Raw genomic sequence first — 22904 nt, 5'->3', positions numbered from 1 at the left:
TAGTCCAGGTGAGAGAGAGGAAGCCCCCTAACTCAAGATAGCTACAGGCAGATCCCTACTGATTCTAGTCTATTCTTTTTCTGAAACTATTTATTAGAGTTTGTTGGGAACTGAATAACTCTCACAGTAGAGCCCAGTGAATGTCATAGGGCAACCTCTGGGACACTTGGTTGCATAGAGCTCTAATCCTAGCCTCACTTATTTCTGGGAAATATTACCCAGAATCATATAGTTAGGAAGTGTCTGAGGCCAGATTTCATGAACCCATTTGGGATTTTCTTAGTAGAGACACTAGAATGGTTTGCCGTTTCCTCTTCCAGCTCATTTTACAGATGAGGAAACTAAGGCAAACAGTGAAATGACTTGCCCAGGGTCACATAGCTAGGAAACACCTGAGACCAGATTTGAGCCCAGGACTTCCTAACTCTAGGCCTGACACTCTGTCCACTGCAGCGCCACCTAGCTGTCCCAATTCCTGGCACGTAGTAGACCCTTAATAAATACTTGTTGATTATTTCCCACTAACAATCCTCCACAGAATGCTGTCTTCCCCCATAGAAAGTAAGCTTCTGGAGGGCGAAGACTACTTCACTGTTGTCTTGTAAGCAGAGCCTAGCTCAATGTGTGCACTTAGCAGGGAATTATGAAATCCTTGTTGACTGACTGACTGACTGAGCTCAAAAGCCCCCCTTCATTTCAGGAGAAAAGGTAGTTCTATTGTTCAGTTATTTCCAGAAATAGTTAACATTCGGCGTGAGACAAACAGCTTGAGCTATTTGTCCCTGGCCACTAAAAGCAATGTTATGGCCGATACATAATTAAAATCCACCATTTGCTGACACTGAATTCTTTCTAAGCCTTTTCCAGTCATATCAAGTCGTAGAAATAACATTCAGGAAATAAACTGTGTTAAAAAAATAACAGAAGTCTTCCAAACGTAAAAGAATTGCTAAGGACAACTCAAAATCTGCTCCTACTTTTTAATTTAACTTTTAAAAGAAATTATTCTCCCACTGGCAATGCATTTCAGAATGTTCTGTTATGGTCTACTAGGTGCAATTCACTTACCTTCCTTTGGAATCAGCAGCTGAAGCACCTCAAATATGACATTCTGTAACTATCGTTTGACTTACCCTGATTCCCTTGGGGCCCGCTGGCCCAGGAGCACCGTCATCACCCTGCAAAATGCCACAGAATCGTTAGAGCTGATTTCCCAGTGAGGTCTCTGATCACTGATGTTCTAATTGGGAATGAGAAAGTTGTAAAGCTTGGTTAATTTGCTTAAGGAAAACATACTGTTTTCTCGGGCTTGAAAGCCTAGCAATGAGCTGCCTTGTCAAGGAATCCGAGAAGTGGGGATTCAATTTCTTTTGTTGTTGATTTCGGTATTTTATATTTTTCAAGGAAATCATCCACTTTCTTTTCTCAGTTCTGCTGGCGTATACTTATGGAGAGCAATTCCTGCTCTTTGTCCTTATTTTATCTCTCTTCTTAGTGAATCCTGTTCATTTTTTCTTTCTATAATTTGATTTTCCCTTTTAAAAAAATCACAGTAATGATGCTTATTTTTTGGTCTTCAAGAAACCAGCTCTTTATTTTTGTCAATCCAGCAGTCTTTGTATTTTTAATTTGGCCATGATTGTCAGATTTGTATGCCTATTTGGAAACTGTTAATTTGATTTTCCATGGGCTTTTGCTTTTTAATACAATTTCATTCATCCTGTCGATGGCTGACACTCACACAGTTTTAGGTTCTGCTTTAATCTCATATGAAGAAGTGGCCCTTCTGCTTGCCAAGGTCAATCCCCTCTGCATACATCCTTGATCTCATCCCTCCCATCTCCTCCAACAGCTTTCTATTTCCATCACCCCCTGTCTCTTTGTCATGTTCAGTCTCTCCTCAGTCACTGGCTCCTTCCCTGCTATCTACAGATATTCCCAGATCCCCCCTCGTCTCAGAAAAACAAAACAAAACAAAACGCTTCATGGAACTTTCCCGTCTCTTCGTGCCATTGTGCTAGCTTTCACAACTGAGCTCCTAGGGGGTGGGGGTAGGAGGGCTGGGAGGAGGCACTATCTACTCAGCTGCACTTCCTGATCTCCCAGTCTTTTTTTTTTACAGTTTTACTGATTCTTTCTGGTTTAAGTCCCACTCATTTCAAGATATACCTGCCCAGCTCCCACTCCTCTAATAAAGACAGCAGACAGTGGCAAATCATTCCAGTGCCTTTTTCTTTGCTAAGAAAGCCCGAAATGGGGCCACAGAGGGTTGACCAAGAGCTGAAGATGACTAAAACAACAAAAACAACAAAGAAAAACTACTTGCTACAATGAGACTGGAGCAGACTGGGTATGCCACACTATACACCCATAGTCTCCCACCTCTCCAAAAAAGGAGAGAGCTGAATTTCTTCATTCTTCTCAAAGGCCAAATTTGGTCATTATTCATTATGCACAATGTGTCTGAGTTCATTTTAATGTCCTTTTCAGTGTTTTTCAGGCCTCAATTATTTTTTTCATCTCTCACTGTGATTCCAATGATTTATGATCACAAAAATGTGTTTTTACAAATATTTTCCAATGCACAGGCACTTTTGTCCTATCTTTGGCTTCCTAGGGGACGATTCCCAACAACTTTGGTTCCGTGAAGTATGTTTCCTTCTTCAGGGTGAGAGAGGGGGACAAAGGGAATTATGGATATTGAATACTGGCTTGTGTTTACATGGTAGTCAGAAGAAGCAGTATGAATGCATTCTCAAGGTCTCTCTGAAGAACTTTAGTAGGGCTTGTGAGACAAGGGAGACCCTGGTATGGGACCATCCAAACTGACACGAGCACATCAAAGCACAAAGGAACAACGCAGAACTGCCATAGCTCAAAAGGAAGGTGGGCTGTGCAAATTTAGAGACATCTCCATCCAGAATGTTCCAATGGACCACTTATGCCTGGTCTGTGGGTAGGGCTCCTGAGCCGACATAGTCAAACACACTGTACCCTGACCACAACATCACGACGTCACTGATCCTCCCAAAACAAAGGACAAACAATGAGCTAACTGACCCAATTGCTGTCGTTTGTTTTCTTTCGTAATCTAAGCCCAGTGGCAGGTGAGATCTGCTCCTGTTTAACAGGAACAATGTGGTACTTGATGTGTCCATACCCCTGCACCAGAAATACTAAGTAATGCCTGAGCTCTCTATGGTGCTTAGAGAACAGCTGACCCGCCATTTGCTTTCTCCCTCCATTTGCTTCTCTCTGTAGACTAGTGAAGCTTTCCCACTATCTATACCAGAAGTTCTGAAACTCTTGATTGTATCCTGGACCCCGCCCCCACTGGAGGAGTCTAAGAGTTTCATGGCAGAACCCTATTTTAAAACGCCTAAAATAAACCACATAGGACCACCAAGGCCACCAATTTATACTGATATTAAGAGGTGATTTCTTTTTCTCATCCAAGGTCCCAGATGCCCTGAATCTATCTCCAGTGTATGGACCCAGGACCTAGAGTGTATGGATCAGAATCAACTCTTCCTCCCTGACCTTGCAATAGTTCCCACAGCCCTAAGCATGTGACCATGGCATGATGGAGTCACTCCTAACAGAAGCAGACAAACATGCTTAACTGTAAGACCAAGGAAAACTATAACCAAACCAGAGTGGCTAGGCATCCATCAGGCTCTGACCTCAGTGGCCTCCAGACAAGCTCTTCTGACCCCGGGAATCCTAGTAAATATACAGTTTGGTCTGGCCAGCTTCCCCTGGCCTAACCTCCTGCCAGGAGGCAAAGGACAGTACACACTAAAACAGTTTGAAATCCATCATGCATCTGGCAGTGCCAGTCATTGGGTGAAGAAAGACTCAGATACTCTGCAAGAACTCTGGAACCAAACAATCATAACAACAATCATAACAATAACGACAATAATTTTTTGTTGTTTGGTCACTTCAGCCATGCCTGACTCCTCGACTTTTCCTCTCTCTCCTATTAGTAAGTTAGGCCATGGGTCCAACAGGGTGCCCTCGTGAGCTTGTGAACAGCAGCACAGAATTCTTCATTGAGGGTCCTAATCCCAAGCCTCTGGATGGATGGCCTAAGCTCTACTATACTTAGCTACAGGCTCTCGGGAAGCTCCTCGATTTCTTAGGTGTGCCTCCAGATGGAGTATTCTGTTGAAAAGGAACTGAACTGCCTGGGGATTTAGCCCTCCCTTCTTGGCTGAATATGACATCCCTCTGGAAACAGAAAAGACTTGGTCGGTCCCTCTGAGGGTACCAGGACTCATATGTCTTCCTCATCTAAGTCACAGTCATGCTAGCTACTTATCATGCTAGAATAGTCCCTCAGCCACTGGCAACCAGTCTCTTCCTCTCAAGAGTCTCCATGGCTGATTTTCCATTATTGCTTTTCCCTTGGTCACCAGAGAGTCTGACCAGCTCTCTAGTAAGCAGTAGATGGTGGTGATATCTTGTCTCAATAGGGCCCTGGAAATTCTCTGGGCCCATCTTGAAGAGGAGGAGCCATCTGTCAGCCATGCTTGGTATGGAGTGCCTTTCCATCAGCCCACTATCTTGTGTGTTCCATGCACACCAAGATTACTTAACAAAACCTTGCTTGCATCTTAGCCCTGAATCCAGTCATTATACCATCATTTGTTTCTATCAAAGCTTTTCTGGGCTCAGGACACAGCCGGACAGTAAGTCTTCTGCAAATCGGCTGCTTCTCCTTCTGAGAATGCAAAGCACCAGTCAAGAGATAGACAATGGCTCTTGGTTCAGATCTCACCAAGCATGGGGTAAGCCTATGGTATTGTCTCTTACAGCACTGGATACAGGCACTAGAAATGTCATGTGTTGGCTTTCCTTCAGGCCTCCGAGTCCCCAGCATGCACAGCAGAGGGAGTACTAATCACTTGGGCTGTGGGCCTCCCTGTGTGGCTCTGGAATTCTGATTTCTGCTCAGGCAAAGCCTACCTTGGTCAGTGGATTTTGGCCAACAGCCTCTACACAGAGAAATACTTCTTCCTTCCATAACACTGTAGCAACTGTGGAAGCTTTCCAGGTCCTGCTTATATATGACCATGATTCTCTGTAATTGGGGTGGTGTGGGGGGGCACACGTGCTGTCACATAGGGAAATGACTGTGATGTAAAAAACATCACGGGTGCCCTCATCACGGGTGGATGGATGAGTGGATGGAAACCTTGCAAATCAGGGAACAGACAAAGGGGCCATAATAACTATACACAGTTTGTTGTAACTACCTAACGAATCTTTGGACTAGTCAATAAAAGCAAAAATGAATAACAGTAAGGCACTGTGATTTCTGTAGCTGGCCCCAGCTATGACCATTGATGCTACTGAAAGCAACAGAAGTCCCCTTCCCTCTTTTGTTGCTTGTTACCTACCTTTTGGCCTGGAGGCCCAGGAGGCCCTTCTGCTCCAGGAAATCCAGGTAAACCTGGATGGCCGTCCAGACCTGGAAGTCCTCTCTCTCCCTTAAAAAAAGGAATGAGAGACAAGGTCATTGCACAAAGAAGTGGGTAGAACTAACAAAAGAGCCAAGCAAAGTCGTCAACTGTCTATTGAACCATGAAGTGAGTCTATGGGAACCAGAGGTGGAAGGTGGTGAGTAGTTTCTATCCTTTCTAACTCGGAATCCAAATTGTCCAAGATATTTGGGAAGTTTTATTGCTGTTGTTATGTTGGTTGTTTAACTTTCATTCTAATTGTTGATAATAAGTGAGAGAGAGAGAGAGAGAGAGAGAGAGAGAGAGAGAGAGAAAGAGAGAGAGAGAGAGAGAGAGAGAGAGAGAGAGAGAGAGGGGGGGGGAGAGAGAGAGAGAGAGAGAGAGAGAGAGAGAGAGAGAGAGAGAGAGAGAGAGAGAGAGAGAGAGAGAGAGAGAAAGGGAAGAAGGAAGGGAGGAAGGAAGGGTTATAATGGAATCTAAATCCCCAGATAATTCTCACTTTAATGAAACCAACAGCACTGAACACATAGTGATGCCACTAGGTGGTACAGCAATGGTCCAGAGAACTCACCCAGGATTCAGAAAGATCTGATGCGTTGTCTAACTTCTGTCTATCTCAGTTTCCCTGTCTATAAAAGGGGAGAATAATAGTACTGATAAGAAGCTAGGTGGCCCAGTGCTGGACTTGGAATCAGGAAGACTTACCTTCCTGAGTTCAAATCTTGTCTTAGACACTTACTAAATGTGTGAACCTAGGCAAGTCACTTCATGCTGTTTGCCTCAATTTCCTCATCTGTAAAATGAGCTAGAGGAGGAAATGGCCAACTACTCAACTACTCCAGTATCTTTGCTATGAAAACCCCAATGGGGTCATGAAAAGCCAGACATAACTGAAATGACTGAACAACAATAGTACCTACCTCCTAGGGTTGTTATGAGGATAAATTTCGATAATATTTATTAACTGCTTTTCAGTCTTAAAAGTACTCTATAAATGCTAGTGACAATGGAGATGATGATGATGATGATGATGCAGCCCAAGGGTTCTTAATCTTTTTTAGGACATGGACTCCTCTGGCAGTCCAGAAATACCCATATATCCTTATTATTCTCAGAATAATGTTTTTAAATTAGTAAAATAAAATCCAGAAGATTATAAAAGAAGCCAATTACTTGGAAATAGAGTCATTGACATATTTTAAAAAGAAGTCCATTGGTCCAAGGCTAGGAACCACTGACATAGACAAACAGCCAGAATTACTCAAGAATCAGTGTCCAGGTCCATGGAAATGTGATGTGACAAATCCCAGGAGTTATGGTTCCTTAGCTGACTTACTCATGATTGGTGCATTCCCAGGTACTTGAGGTCTATCCACTGACATTGGTGCAATTAGAGAAGGCTCTAGTTTATTTTCTCTCCATCGATAAAAATACCCAGAGCCCAGCCCATGTTTCAGGTGACTGAATCAATCCAGAATCTGGAAAGAGTCCATTCACAAAGCCAGGCCAAGACTGGTTGGTCCTTAAGGCCTAGTTGAAGGAAGATGCCCAGATGAGCCATGTCAATATTCCTCTCCAAAATCCACTCCAGACTTTTGGAACTTTCTCTACCAAATCCCTAAACTAGCATGTTCTCTCTTGTACTTTTAGATTTTCTTTCCTCCTTCCCCTTCCCTCATTAGAATGTAAGCTACTTGAGGGCAAGGACTGGCTTTCTTTCTGCTTGTATTTATATTCCTAGCACTTAACACAACACCTGGCTATTAAGTAATTCCCTACTCATTGACTTGGCTGCTTTGGTACTAGTGTCTTCTAGAGGACTTGTATGCTATAATAACAACAATAGTTAAGGTTTATATAATGTTAATTGTGTGCCAGACACAGTGCTAAGCATCTTAAATGATTATCTCTTTTGAATCTCACAACAGCCTTGCAAAGTGAGTGCTGTTTTTTTCTTCATTTTATATTTGAGGAAACTAAGGCAAACAGAGGATAAGTGACTTTCTCAAGGTCACATAGCTAGTAAGTGTCTGAGACTGGATTAGAACTCAGGTCTTCCTGTGACTCCAGGCCCAGCACTCTATCCATTGCACCACCAAACTACCCCAAATATATTATAAATGCTATAGTACAAGTAAAGGCAGGTGTGATTCCTTTTGTGTCTTGAAATCCAGAATCAGACTAATTCATCTGTCAATAAGAAGGAATCATAGGATTTGAGATCTAGAACTGGAGGAGCCATCTTGTCCAAATCACTCATTTATTTTACAGAAAGGAAATGGAGGTCCCAAAAGGCTAAGTGATTTGTTCTAGATTACACATAGGATCCTAGGTCTAGAGCTGAAAGGAACTTTAGAACCCCCAGTCCAATCTCTTCATTTTATAGAGAAGGAAACTGAGCCCCAGGGAGAAGAAATGTCTAGCCCAAGATCAAAAAGGTAGTAAGTTAGTGTGATGATTAAAATTTCCAAGAGCCAGGTAAGAAAATCAGTTTATTGATTACGCTAGCAATAACCAATAAATTAACTGATCAATGATCTCTCTCGGTGATCGAAGACCCTGAAAAAAAGCTTCGTGGATCCTGAAGTACAATTTGGAAGCTCATTATTACGCCCTCCCCTAGATATCTCAAGTCATCTTTAACTGGTGAAGAGCCAATGAGGAGGTGGTCCATCATTTTCTCAGTCCCTCCCCAATTCCTTGGTTAATGATGGGGGAAAAATCACTTGCTCAGCCTCTATGATCAGGTCCATTCCATTTTAAGTGGGACATTCTCCATTCGCCCCAATTGAAAGTCAAGGACTCTGTTCTGTTACTTGCAGATCCACCTGACCTGAACTGGTTCTTATAAACCAGATAAGGTAGAACCCACAATCTCACTTTTCTATCACCCTATCCTGGAAGATACTCTAGGGTGGGCATTCCTTGGATTTGCTAGGAACAAAGGAGTAAGTAAAGAGATTGGAGGAACAAATCTGAGCCTCAAGCCAAAATTCAAAAATACAAATAACTCGATATAATAGGCATAAATCCTCTCACCAGGATTAAGACAGACTCGATTATTTCACTGAAGATGTGGCCCTCTAGGGAGATAAGAATCACAGGTAGGAACAGCCCAAATTCATTTGAGCTAAACACTTTTGGGGGCAGCTATGTGGCTCAGTGGATAGACTGCTAGGCCTAGAATCAGGAAGACCTGAGTTCAAATCTGACCTCATATACTTAGTAGCTCTGTGACCCTGGGCATATCACTTAATCCTCACTGTCCTCATCTGGAGCCTCAGTTTCCTCATCTGAAAATGAACCAAAGAGGGAAATGGCAAACCACTCCAATATCTTTGTCAAAAAAAAGGGATCATGAAGAATCAGTCACGACTGAAACAATCAAAAACACCTTTAACAGATGGATGGAATAAAAGGAGTGGGGAAGAATAGATGGAGAGGGTCCAGACAGACTTCTAAGGAATACTGATGGAGTTAAGAATTTTCATCAGTAGCCAGAAATCTCTTAGGACAGTTCAACTTGGCCAAAGGGAAATTAGACAACTTTAGGATACACAGGGGAACCCATAAGATTAATAGCATTATCCTGTGAGAGGTACCAACAACAGTCCAACATAGAGTGCCTACTCATACTACAGAAATTACCAACCCTTGAAATATTCAAGTACCGATAACCAATTAGGAAGCAAAAAAGCACAAGAACTAGTCATCAGAAAACCCTTACTTCCTGTCTCATGAAATGGAGCAAGGACGATAGCAAATTCACTGATATACAAAATACAGTTTCATCTTAGCCCGTGTGATGGCAGGGGAAACTAGGATTGCAAATGTTAGGGCCATTCATTTGCCTTTGTAGCCTTCCTCCTCCTCTACCTCAGTTATGTTCATGTCCATAGTTCCCTGTTCAAGTAAAGATCAAGGATGAATGTCTCAATGAAGATCAGAATGAGCCTCTGGAGGGAGAACTTTGGAGATTCTGGAGGGGTTTAAGATATCATTTCTATGCAACCCTTCTTGCTCAAAAAAAATCTAGAAGTATATGGTTGCGGAAGCTTGAACTTGTTTAAAGGAAAGAGTTTCCACTGGTTATTTAGAACTAGATGCAATTGAACAAAGAAGAGACAGAAAAAGGAAAAAGGAGAAAGAACAAAGAGCAATGTGGTCAGATGTCTGGGTGGACATTTTGAATGACTTACCAAGACCTTCTGGGGCCTTACCTTCTCTCCTTTTACTCCACTACAGTCACACTTGGGTCCAGATGAACACCCATGGCAAGCCTTTAAGAAAACAGAGAGAGAAATGTTATTTCTTTCTTTTTTTCATCCCTTACCTCAGGTCTCAGAATGCAGATTAAGTATTGTTCCCATGGCAGAAGAGTGGGAAGGGCTAGGCAATAATGGAGGTAAAGTGGCTTTGCCCAGGGTCCCCCAGCTAGGAAGTGTCAAGAAGGGTTATTTTCAACCCCAAATGATGGCATGATGCCATCCTTATCCCAAAAGTGCATCACTACATTACTGCCCGTTCTTTTGTAACCCTGGTGACATGCGTAGAGTGGTAGAAGAAGGCAAAGGGGGTACTAGGAATCACACCGTTTGCAGATCATCGATAAACATTAATTTGGTTATTGGTCCTCTAAATGGGATCTCCTTGTCCAATGACCAACACTTGGACATGTTACTGAAGGAGAGAATCTCATCAATCATGCCATCCTCACTATAAACGAAGCCAGAAGGCAAAAGAAAATTGGAACAAAACAGGCAGGTGGCTCACAGGTTCTCCAGGGACAGGCAAAGAAAGGAGGTGGCAGAGTTGATTTTATTCTGTATCCAGAGGCAACCAGAAACTTCAATTCATGGGACATTTTGGTCAGCCTGCATTGCCGGGCTCATGGCAAGTATTCACAAAACAACCACCAAGAAAATAATCACAGTTTATGCACCAACATCTGTTGCCGAGAATAAAGAGGAAGCTGAATTCTATGAAAAAATCAAAAACACATTCAAAATTAAATCAACATGTATGCCGATAATGAGTGATTTCAATGCAAAGGTGAGCATGGAGAAGGTTGGAGAAAAATATGTTGGAAAATATGCATCAGGAATAAGAAATGAAAGAAGCCAATAACCTCAAGACGGCACAGAAACTGAAGTCCCAACAGCATGAATACTCTCTTTGAGGAAGAATCAAGACCTTCTGGCAACAAATATCACAAAAATGAAACTAATTATATTTTAATCGACAGGAAAAGACTCATTACTGGTATAGGAATCATTCCAGAATCAGCTATCTGTGTGGAATCAGATCATTACATTGTTAGAGCAAAAATCAAAATGAGTACTAAGATAGAAAAAGAAATAAAAATGAGCTAAGTAGCATAAAGGACACAGTGCTGGACTTGGAATTAGGTAGATCTGAGTACAAATTCTAACTCAGATGCTACTAATTGTGTCACCCTAAGCAAATCACTGAAATCTTTCTCAGCCTCAGTTTCCTGATCTGTAAAATGAGGATCATAAAAGCACTTACTTTCCAGGATTATTGGGAGAATAAAATGTGATAATATTTGTAAAACACTTTGCAAGCCTTAAAGCACTATCTCATTGCTATTATTATTCAAGGTAGCTAGATAGCTCAGGGAATTGAGAGACAGATCTAGAGATGGATCAGATCTGATCTCAGGAACTTCCTCGCTGAGTTACCTCAGGCAAGTCACTTAACCCCCATTACCTAGTCCTTACTGCTCTTTTGCCTTGAAACCAATATGTAGTATTGATTATAAGACGGAAAGTAAGGGTTTTAAAAATAATAATAATAAATAAATGCTATGATGATGATGATGTGAAATTTTAAAACTTCAAAATGACCTTTTAAAAAAGCCATTGCAAAGATGCCCAAAGATAGGAATAGTCAATATGGGAGAGATTATGATAAAACAGGCACACTGGTGCATTGTTGGTGAAATTGTGATTTGGTATAACCATTTTGGAATGCAATTTGGAATTATGCAAAAAAGTGACTAAAATGTCCATACCCTTTAACGCAGAGATTCCACTACTAGGCGGGGGGTGAAGCCAACAACTTTGTGCCTCACTTAAATCCAACTCACAAGTCGAGACATCACCTTCCCAATGTCATTAATCCTCTTCAAAAACAAAGAATGAACAACAAGAAGGCCATTGATAACAAAAAAGCCCCCCACATATGCCAAGATATTTGTAGCAGCACTTTGGGGGATAGCAAAGAATTAGAAACAAGGTAGATGTCTCAAGTGGGGAATGGCTGAATAAATTGAATAAATGTAAATCTAAGCATATGTAAAGGAATATTACCACGTTGTAAGAAAGTGTGTTGTGAAAAATACAGAGGAAGATCTCTATAAATACATAGAACAAAGTAAGCAGAATCTAAAATAGAAAAAATAAAAACAACTTTTGGTTCAGTCATGTGTAACTCTATGTGGCCCCATTGCCATTGTCCATGGAGTTTTCTTGGCAAAAATGCTGGAATGATTTGCCTTCTCCAGTGTGCCCCTGTTAGACAGATGAGGAAACTGAGGCAAACAGGGTTAAGTGACTTGCCCAGGGTCACACAGTAAATATCTAAAACTACATTTGAAATCAGATCATCCTGACTCCAAGTCCAGTGCTCTATCCACTGCACCACCTTGTTTCCCCCTAGACACAATGGCTCCAACACTGTAAATGGAAAGAGTCAAGCCCCCCCCCCCCAAATCAAAAGTGAATATAGCAAAATCACAAAGAACAAGCATGGACAAAGTTGGAAAGAAGAGATATGAGAAGGTTTTGTCTTCACTCCACCTCTCTGCACAGGAGGGAGGTTCATATGTTGTACACTGCATATGTTTTAAGATTTTTTAATGTATTGATCAATTATGCTGATTTCCCCCCAAATTCTTTTTCTTCTTTTGTCTTAAAAATGCTATTTGTTCTTTGCGATAGCTCTCTGGAGGAGGGAAGGGGAAAGAATACTGGGAGAAATGATGGTAATAACAAAAAAAGACATCAATAACATTAAAAAACACACACACAAGCCATTGATGTCAAAATGGGAAATGGGTAGAGAAATGAACATTGAAATTAATTATAACAGAGAATGTGTTGGAGGGGGACATAATTTTGAGGGATCAGTTCTCAAGACATCTGAAAGAAGACATGAAAAATAGAAAAGATCTTGGAAAAAACCTCAGACCTTATTATCCACACTCCTTCTCCCCCAAAAAAACAAAACAAAGAGAATATGGCTACTTCTCCATCTCTACGGTGTTTTTCTTTTCACGAGAATGAGCTATGCACACAACATCCTTGATGAAGGTTTGAGAAAGGAACACGCAGGCGTTTACAAATGATATTCTACAGCAGACCACATCTTTATAATTACACAACTGATTGAACAGTATAGAGAATACACTGGGTTTGTCTGTTGACTTTGATAGAGCAAAATCCTGCCTTAAAGGCTCTCCGGCAATACAGCGTCTCTTGTGCACACATCAAAAATCAGAGACGATTTCTTGGAAAATGTGTGGTCGGTATTTCTGTCCTGCCTTTTCCTCTTTGTGGGGATCCAAGGACCCCCGAAATTTCCAGAGAGGGAGGATTAGGAGACATCGGGAGGGGAGACTGCTCCATCTTTGCCAGGGCAGGGCAGGGGAGATGTACTGTCCAGAGCCCATCGTAAAGGAAGAAGCCATGCGATTTGTATACTGGTGCTTCCATTTCCTTTGAGACGGGCTTTCTGATTGCCGAGTAGGGGACTAAGGTGATCAGCAGCTGCCCCTGGAACCCGATCCACTGATTGCCCGGCAGGCCTCTGTAGGTTTCAGCTGCCTTTGAATTAGAACTGCAGAGACTTTCTATGAGGCAAACCAGGATTATAGCGACAGCCCCTATTATCCATGTCTCCAGAGGGCAAGGAAAAGGCTACCAGATACTAGCCGGCAAAGGTAACTCAGATGTTAGAGCAGAGATGGGGGGGGGGGTCAAGACCATGAGGAGAATCCTGCCTGCTGGGGAGCAAGGAGAGCAGAACGGATTTCTCCCATTTTCTTCCCCTGCTTTCTACGGCTATGCTGGAACTGGGCTTCTGGAGGTATCTCTCTCCTCTTATTCCCTCTTTGTTGTTTTTGAAGACATTTTCTTTGTTTCTAACATAAGTTTCGGTTTACATTCAGTTGATCACGTCTCTCTCTGAAGGTGGTTGGCATTTTTCATCATAGGTCCTTTGAAGATGTTTATTTCATTGTTTAAAGGCCTTTCATTGATGCCTTTTGTCTTTAAAGTGGTCGTTTCAGTGCCACCCCCACCACCAAGGAAACCTCATTATTACCCAAAGTAAATAAATAGGGGGCAGCTAGGTGGCTCAGTGGAGTCAGAGCTCTGCCTGGAGCCTGACACTTCCCAGCTGGGTGTCCCTGGGCAAGTCACTTGGCCCCCATTGCCTTGGAACCAATACACAGTATGGATTCTAAGACAAAAAGGGAAGAATTTTAAAAAGGGAAAAAAGATAAATAAACACCATCATCCAATCGAGATTTTGTCTCAGATCTTTTCACTTTGTGTTCAAGTCCTGCCTGACACTTTCTGGCTGGGTGACCTTGGACAGTTACTTCAGCAATGGGTGGGAATTCCCTCTCCCAGGGAAATCAAAGAGCCCCCAAGAAGCTCCCATTCTTTTTCCTTTTCCATGACATACACGAGCTTTCTATCAACAGATCCGGCTCCAGTGTCTCCACTGAAGGTCTCCCCCAATGGTATGGTGCCCAAACCCTGGATTCCTCGGCCTCTTGCTGGATGTGCCCACCCGCAGCCCCATCCATCACCTGGGTCCATTTTGTAATTAGGGATTTGGGTTTGCTACTCTAGAACGTAAGGTATTTGACGAGGCGCCCGTTTCATTCCAGTTGGTCTCTCTAGAGGTTCTTCAGTCTTTTTTCATGTCTCGGGCCCCCCTTCGGGCATTCTGGGGAAGCCTAGGGAGCCCTCCTCACAATGTTTCCGCTTGACAAAACACAACACAACACAACACAAAGGATTGCAAAAGAAGCCCAAGGTGAGGGAAAACCAAACCAGCCAGCCCCATGACCCCTCCTCTGACATCTGTCCCTGATTAAAAACTCCTCGCCCATTTCAGGTTCAATAAATGCCGTTGACCAATCACAGAACCCTAAAGGCAGCTAGGTGGCTGGGGGCGAGGGGGGGGGGGAATTCTGGCTTTGGTGGTCGAATTTTTCCTGCTGCCTGATAGCTATGCAACCACTGTGTGACCCCCAAGCAAGTCTCTGGCTCCCTCAGCCTCAGTTTCCTCAGCTGCGGACTGAATTCAATAGCTTCCTCCAGATCTAAATCTGGGATTCCGGGCGGAATCGATGATCCCGCCCTAGTCACGGTAGAGGAACAATCACTAACAGCGATTAGAATAAACCCCTTGGATGCTTCAGCCCTAGTTTACAAGGACCAACGGAGGGGATTTCAGGCACCCTGGACAGAGCCATTACAGAGGCAGCAGCGACACCCTCTAAAACAATCGCAATGCAGCTTTTGCCTCCCAGCTAATTTGCCAAGTCTCTGTCTGCATGCCTTATCTCCCTGAGGAGCCCGAGCAAATCAAAGGGCTGCGACAACTGCGGGGCTTTCTGCCTCTCTCTCGCCAAGGTCCAGCACAATGCCTCGCGCATAGGAGGGGCCCCATAGCCGGCGGAGTTGCTTGGTTTCTGCCACCATGGAGAGAGGACTGTCAAACCACAGAGCAGCTGATGAGTTAGTGGGGGAGAGAGAAGCTGAATAGACCCTAACATCCTCTGGCCATCATTTGGATTTCTTCTCTTGTTCCTTTCATCAACTAAATGCTTTTACACCTCTGCCTACCTACGGAAAAGGTCAGTCCTCTCCAGAGGCTTTTAAAAATAGTATTGTGCACCACAAAACAATCAAAACTCAGTGTTAAGAAATTATAAAGAGCAAGCTGGGCCCGAAAGAAACACGGGAAAACAGCTCCCCCTTCTGTTCTGAAGAGAGCAGAGCACACATTTTCTCCATTGATTCAACAGGATTGCTGGGGGGGGGGGTGCCTCTCTTTTTTCTTGTACATTCTTTATTATGATAGCTGGCTCTCTGAGGAGGGAGAGGGGGAAGGGTACCGGGGAAATATGATCAATGTAAAAAAAAAATAAAACTCTATTTGTAAGACTAGTACTGTACCAAAACGAGACAGGGGCCTCAGGTGGCTCTAGCCTATCTTGTCTGAGAGGTAAGGGGATGGATCAAATTCACCTGAAGAGGTGACTCCTGGGGGCACACGGGATGGCTATCTTTGAGTATTTGAAAGCTGGCAGGAAGAAGAGGGAAGAGCTTTTGTCCTGTTTAGTCCCAGACGGCAAAACCAAGGGCAATAGGAGATAGTTGCAAAGGGCAGATTTAGGCTTGATGTTGGGGTGGGAAGTGGGGAGGTATCTAACACTTAGAGTTCTTTAACAGTAGAATGGGCTGTCTAGGGACCTCTCACTTGCTGGAGATCTCCAACCAGAAGGCAGATTATCAGCTGACAGGTATGTCTTATCAAGGATCTTCCCTATCTAAATTGGACCAGATGATGGCTGAGGCCCACTTCCATTCTCATATTCTGTAGTCTCATGATTTGGTACCTGCCTACCTCTACTAGCTAGATTATTCAAGTTGCCTGTGTTGAGATAGTATACCAAATTCCTTCCCTGGACAAGCAATGCAAACAAGTATCTCATAGTCACATTGTGTTGCTTCTGCCTCCACAATGTCTCCACCCAATAAACTATAAGCTATTTGTGGGCAGGAAGCAATTCCCAGTGAAAAGCAACATGAATACAGAACTATAAGGCTCTAAATAAATAGGTCCTGATCTGCCTCAGTAAAGGGAATTTCCTCCTCATGGGGAAGTTCCCACTAGCAATAAAATCACAGATCCAGAACCTATTCCTCTCTATCCACAGTACCTTCAACCCAGTAAGTGCTGAATAAATGTGTTGTGGCTCAAATTGCCACATCTCTCTGATTTGTCCCCTTCTTGCCACTCACTCACACATAGCTACCAGTCTCATTCAGGCCTCCATTACTGTTCTCTTAGACTATTACAATAGCTGCCTAATTACTCTCCTTGTTTTCCCAAGTCATCTTCCAGCCAGCTGCCAGAATAACATTCTGAAAACACTACCCAAGGAACCACAGAAGCCAAGTGGGGAGGGAATGCAGAGGGCAGCCAATCAGAGGCCTCGAGGCTTTTGAGTTGTGGGGTACTTCAAAGACTAGAGGATCATAAGCTCATCCATATGATAAAGACTTAGAATAGTGTTAGAGCAGACTTCAGAGGTCAGCTAATCCAACCCTCTCATTTCACAGAGGAAGAAACTGAGGCCTAAAAAGGTAAATGATTTGCCCAAGGTCATATGGAGAGTAAATAGCAGACCCCTGATTGAATCCAGGTCCTCTGACTCCCAATATGATATTCTCCATTCTGACTTACTCCCCTGATTAATCTGTCATCAGTGAGTCCTTAGAAGAAACACAAATTCTTCAGCCCACTTTTTAAGGCCTTCCACAGTCTGACTACTACCTAAAAATTCCAGTCTTTTATTCATCTAACTGCACTCACATACTTTCCATTCCAATCAAATTGACCTACAGGCTGTTCCCCTACATGACACTCCATCTCCAGCCTCTTTGTGCAAGTTGCCATCCTTGCCAGGAATGCCTCCACACACTCATATCTCCTTACATATACATCTTCCTTATACTAAATTCCCTCCTTTTAAAATGAGGATAATAATAGCACCTATCATAAAGAGTGGCTAAAGTAATATGTGCAAAATGCTTTGCAAATCTTAGAGAGCTCATCATCTAAATGTTAATTATCATCATCATCATTATTACTTATTATTATTAGAACTCCTCCTTTCCTTCAAAGCTCAACTCACATACCACCTCTTATCCAAGATCATTCTTACTCCCCTTGGTTCCCATCTAAAAGCCCTCTCTCACTCTGAATCATTTTGTATACAGCATGAGAAATCATGTGACATAGCAGAAAGAGCTGGCCTTGGAGACAGGAAGCTTTGAGTTCAAATTCTGCCTCTGATACATCTTGGTTATATGACCCTGGGGAAGGCACTTGACCTCTCAATGCTCCAAGATACACAGATAGGTGATACAAGATACAAGATACAAGATACACAGAAGGTGAATCTGCCCTTGTCCCTCTAACCAGAAAATGACAAGACCCATCCTGAGCCCTATTACTGTGCATTCACTTTTATTGTAAATCTTTACTGTCTGCCTTAGAATCAATACTATGTATCGGTTCTGAGGCAGAAGAGCAGTAAGGGCCAGGCAATGGGGATGAAGTGACTTACCCAGGGTCATCCAGTTAGGAAGTATCTGAGGTTATCTCCTATCTTCAGGTCTGGCTCTCCATCCACTGGGTCACCTAGCTGCCACTATGCATATACCTGTTTCTAATTATTTCACTATATATATATACACACACACACACATTATGTCTTCCACCTCTGCCCTTAATAGGAGGTAAAATCCTTGAGGTCAGGGAATATTTTTATCTTTGTCTCCCCAGCATCTAGCACAATGACTGGCCCATAAGAAATGCTCATTGCCAACATTATAAAAACAAACAACTCTGAAAGACTTAAGAATTCTATCAACCCAATGACTGACAACAATTCCAAAGGACCCATGGTGAATGAAAAATTCTATCCACCTCTGGACTGAAAGGTAATGGAAGCACAGCTGGGTGGTTCAGTGGATAGAGAGCCAGGCATGGATTTGGAAGGTCTTGGGTTCAAGTCTGGGCTCAGAAGTCTCCTAGCTGGGTGACCCTGGACAAGTTACTTAACCCCCATTTACCTAGACCTCACTGCTCTCCTGTCTTAGAATCAATACCTAAAAAAACTCTTCTAAGACAGAAGGTAAGGGTTTCAAAAAAGAAAGAACAGTAATGGATTCAGGGTGAAGATGGAGACCATTTGGGGGGGGGGGTAGGGCCAAAGCAGAAATTTGTTTTTCTTGACTCTGTTTGTCTCAAGAATTTTGTTGTTCTTTTTTGCCAATGGAGGAAGTGGAGGAGGAGGAAAATCGATTCTTGTTAATTGCAAAAATAAAATTTAATTGAAAAATGCAAACAAACAAACAAAAGGGAAATCCTCATTGAACCAAAATTAGGATTAAGTGGGTGGTGATGTGGAAATCTCTCCCCTGGTGAGATTTTAAGGCTGTTTTTCAGCTCGTTTCCATTCATTCCAACACACTTTATGACCTACAGAAGAGCTCTGTTGGGTGGTCTCCTATCAAAGAAGGAGGAAGGGAGCATATGGTGGCCTCGGCCTGTTCAGGAGGCTCTCCTCTGGTAACTCCCTTTAGATACGCCTCACTGAAATCCCATTTGTGTAAAGGAATGTGGAGGCTACACATTATTGGAATAGTTAGGTTAGTCACTCTTGCACCAGGTTTAAAGAGACAACACACAATATTTAATGAGTCTCCAATTCAAATTATTTTAAAAAGTGCTTAGGGCCAGAGAGAAGGGGCCTGAGATAAAGTATGTAGCTATTATGTTAATAATAGTTATTTAACCCAAATAAGCAGGCACATGATTTTATTAAAACTGGAATTTTCCCAGCAAGCCAAAATAGGCTAAAGAACTTGGCTCGGTTCCTATGGCTAGAAATAAGATGGCAGGTCCAGGGCGCTCCCCCTCCCTAATGATTCAGCCAGCAATGGCCACATGTTTTAGAATCACTGGAACCCCAAAATACATTAGCAAAACGTAAAGGTTTACAAGCCCTCCTGGCTAGCATGTGTTCGGTTTACAAAGCTCTCGACAGGCAAACTACTAAATATGCATCCATTTCCCTCAGTATTTTTGAACACATGTACATGACTTTTTTTTAAAAAAACCCAGACTTTTAAACATGAATGATTTCAGAAATGAGATTTCTCTCCAAGTAAATCATGTGAAATAGATAGCGCTAATACTCAAATTTGATACCTTCAAGAGGCAAGGAGGGGAACAGAAACTCTGCTCACTTCATCAGTTCTGGAATTTAAACTGCATTTATTTTTTAGTTAAAAAAGGAAAAGAAAATGCTTGAAATCAATCACATAACGCCCAGTAAAAAGTGCCTCATCTCCATAGGCTTCTCGAGGACCTCTCCACTTTGTGGATGGGGCAACTAAGATGAGGCTCCCGTTGATTAAGATGGTTACTTGAGGTCATACGTCGAAGGTCATCATGGCATAAATTCAGCCCCAGCTCATCTTCTGACTTTCCATACCGAAAATGAACTAAATCGCTGCCACTACTCTACTTTAAAAGAACTAGTCTGAATGCTACACAATTACGATGACCCCAACATTATAATGGTCCCAATTACAGTGGCCCCAAAGAAGAGAGTAGAGAATCTGCCCCTTCCCCCCACTTCTCGGCAGAGGGAAAGGAGCACAGTTAGTTACTTTGCTGAGCTGTTTTCTTTCTTCTTTTTTATCTTTTTACAAAATCCCATCTAGGCATAGCTCTCCGTTTCAAGGGATGGGCAGTGGACGGAATAAAATCAAAATATAGGTGATGAAAACAAAAGCTATCAAAAAGGGATTATAAAAAATAAAAGACATTTAAAAAAGTAAATCTGGGTGAGCATAAATAGGCAAGTCAAACCTAGCATTTGGTCCTAAGGGAATTTCAGGAGCCATGTTGAAAAGGGAAGTGCCCTCAGTTTTTTGACTCTTGTATTTCTAAGGGTGATAAGAAATAGAAAAGATAGGGTATGACTAAGTGTTCTAATTAGGATGAGTGGAGTTAATCTGTCCATAAATACCACTTCCAATTTTCTAAGCAATGAGTATTATGGACCTACTAGGTGCTCAGTACCATGCTTGCTGAACAAAGGGGAAGGGAAGGGAATAATCATTTATATCGCACCTACTATGTACCAGGTACTGTGCTCAGTACTTTTTACAAATATTATCTCATTTGATATTTACAACAACCTTCCAGGATAGTTGCTTTAGTATCTTCATTTTACAGATAAGGAAATTGAGGCAAACACAGATGAAGTGACTTGCCCAGGGTCACACAGATAGTAAGTGCCCAGATTTAAACTCAGATCTTCCTGACTCCAGGCCCTATGCTCTATCCACTGAACCATCAAGAGCTTCTTCTTTGAAGACCAGACTTTTCTTCCATTTGCTGGATACCACTGGATCTTAGGCAAGAAACTGAAAGCATTTGGGGTATTGTTACTGTCTCCATTGTTGCAGCCCATTAAAGCCAAGGGTGCAGAAGAGAAAGCCCAGTCTGGAAAGTGAACAGCTAGTTAAGTAAGTAGAATCCAAGAATCTAACAACAACAAGAACAATAATAACTTAACATCCATGCAGAGCTTTATGGTCTACAAAGCATTTTACATATATGATCTCATTTGATCCTCACAACAATCGAGTCAGGAGGTAGTTGTTATTGTTATTTCAATTTCACAACTGAGGAAACTGAGGCTGAGAGAGAAGTGACTTGTCTGAGGTCACAAAACTAGAACATTTCTGTATGACTTCTTCTCTGTCACATAACTAACTACTTAAATATTCAAATGTAAAAAGGGCAGGATGGAGTGCACCAGACAAAGGCCAATAGGAATCTGGATTCTTGCAAACCTAATCAAACAAGTTTTAAACAGAAACAGGTAGGGAAATGGAATAAAATGCCTACCAAAGAATACCAACAGAGGTACCCAGGAATTCACAGGAGATAAGAATCTGGGGTGGGGAAAAGCCAATAATAAAAGCCACAATTAGAAATGTCTAGACTCAAAGGCACAAAGAATGAGTAATGATCAAGATGAAGTAGACATCTTCAAGGAAAAAAGTAAACTTGACCTCATAGTTATCACTGAGATTTCATGAGATAAGACTCCTAAGTGGAACGTGGCTCTGAAAGAGTATAACTTATTAAAAAGGCAGAATAGGAAAATAGTGTGGGGCAAAGGGAAATATATGTTAAGAAGATATATTCAAGTGAAGAAATCCAAGAAACAAAAGGTTATATTACTTCATCTGGATGAAAATCAAAGGAAAGATGAACAGTAATAGATTACATGGATATTAAAAAAAGAAAGAGATGAAGAATTTGGGGTGGTGGATAGAGAGGGAATCAAATCTGGACAGATACAGGCAGTACTGATTGTAGACAGGAGGGAGGAACTTCAATTATCTGGATTTCTCCAATAGCTCCTGCTCTCTGCCAAAAACGACAACAACAAACAGAGCAGCTAATAACTTCTTGAATTGCCTTCATGATAATTTCATCCTTCAAAAGCAAAGGAACCAACAAAGGGAATTCTTTTCAGTTGGGGTCTCACCAATAGGGAGGATCTGGTTGCTGGAGTAGAAGTGATGAGAACCTTGGGGAGTAGTGATAACTCCATCTTAGAATTTGTGATAAAGAAAGCCAGGAAGAGTGAAATGCACTTTCTGCTTTGAAAAAGTCAATTTCAAAGTGTTCAGAGGAAGAATGCAGTAGGATCCTTCCTATACATTCAAATTCTTCAGGGGAAGTCATCCCAGGAAGAATGAGCAAATATTCAAGAATGGAAATCTGTAGATACAGAGAGGAATAATTCGGATGGGAGAGAAAAATAGGACCTGTCTAAAGAGACTGTTGTAGATGTAATGAGAACTCACTGGCCAGTTTAGATTATTATATATATATATATTTTGCATACAGAGGATGGAAGCCAGGGAAGATAAGAGGCCAAGTACAAAAGAGGCCTGGCATATGCCTGTAAGCATATGTCAGGAGTGCTAAAGTGAAGAAAGATAAGGAAAGCTAAAAAGACTTGGGCCTTTGGGGGGGGGGAGGGAAGGGGGTTGTTTTTGTTTTTGTTTTTTTAAAGTGATATGGAAGAAAAGAGGAAGATCAAAGAAAGGATAAGCCCCCTACTCAGGGTGGATGGAACAATACCTGACAAGAGAGAGAAGGCAGAGCTAGTCAATTCTCATTCTGCTACTGTTTTTGCTGCCAATGAGAATGACCTTTGTACTGGAAAGGACAGACAAATATAGAGAATAGGGTATTAGTACCCAAGATAAATAAGGAGATAGTAAGAGAGCACCTAGCTGCCTTTGATGAATGCAAGTCATCCAGGCAGATGAACTCAATCCTTGGGTACTGAGAGCACTGGCAGATGTGATTGCTGAGCTATTGTCAGTATCTTTGAAGGATGGCAGAGGAACTGCAAGAGGAGAGAAGGACAAATGTCCCAATTTTCAAAAATAGAAGGGAATAGAGAATGCCAACTATAAGCCAGTGAACTTGATTTTGATTTCTGACAAAATTCCGTTTCGAAAAACGATTAAAGGGACAGATAGCAACTATCTAGAAAACAAA

General features: G+C 42.2%; 1 protein-coding gene across 1 annotated transcript in view; it reads right to left on the bottom strand.

The window, feature by feature from the left end:
- The window catches only part of COL4A6 (collagen type IV alpha 6 chain), a 216767-nt gene that overhangs the window by 164120 nt on the left and 29743 nt on the right, over window positions 1-22904 (bottom strand). Inside the window, exons 2-4 of the mRNA XM_056809860.1 lie at window positions 9689-9748; window positions 5406-5495; window positions 1134-1178 (exon numbers count right to left, since the gene is read on the bottom strand). Coding sequence (XP_056665838.1) covers window positions 1134-1178; window positions 5406-5495; window positions 9689-9748 — 195 coding nt within the window. The remainder of the gene's footprint in view (window positions 1-1133; window positions 1179-5405; window positions 5496-9688; window positions 9749-22904) is intronic.

The sequence above is a fragment of the Monodelphis domestica genome, chromosome X (genome assembly GCF_027887165.1).
Source record: "Monodelphis domestica isolate mMonDom1 chromosome X, mMonDom1.pri, whole genome shotgun sequence".
Lineage (NCBI taxonomy): Eukaryota > Metazoa > Chordata > Mammalia > Didelphimorphia > Didelphidae > Monodelphis > Monodelphis domestica.
Note: the sequence above shows the minus strand (reverse complement) of the source record. Positions and strands in the feature narration are given on the sequence as shown.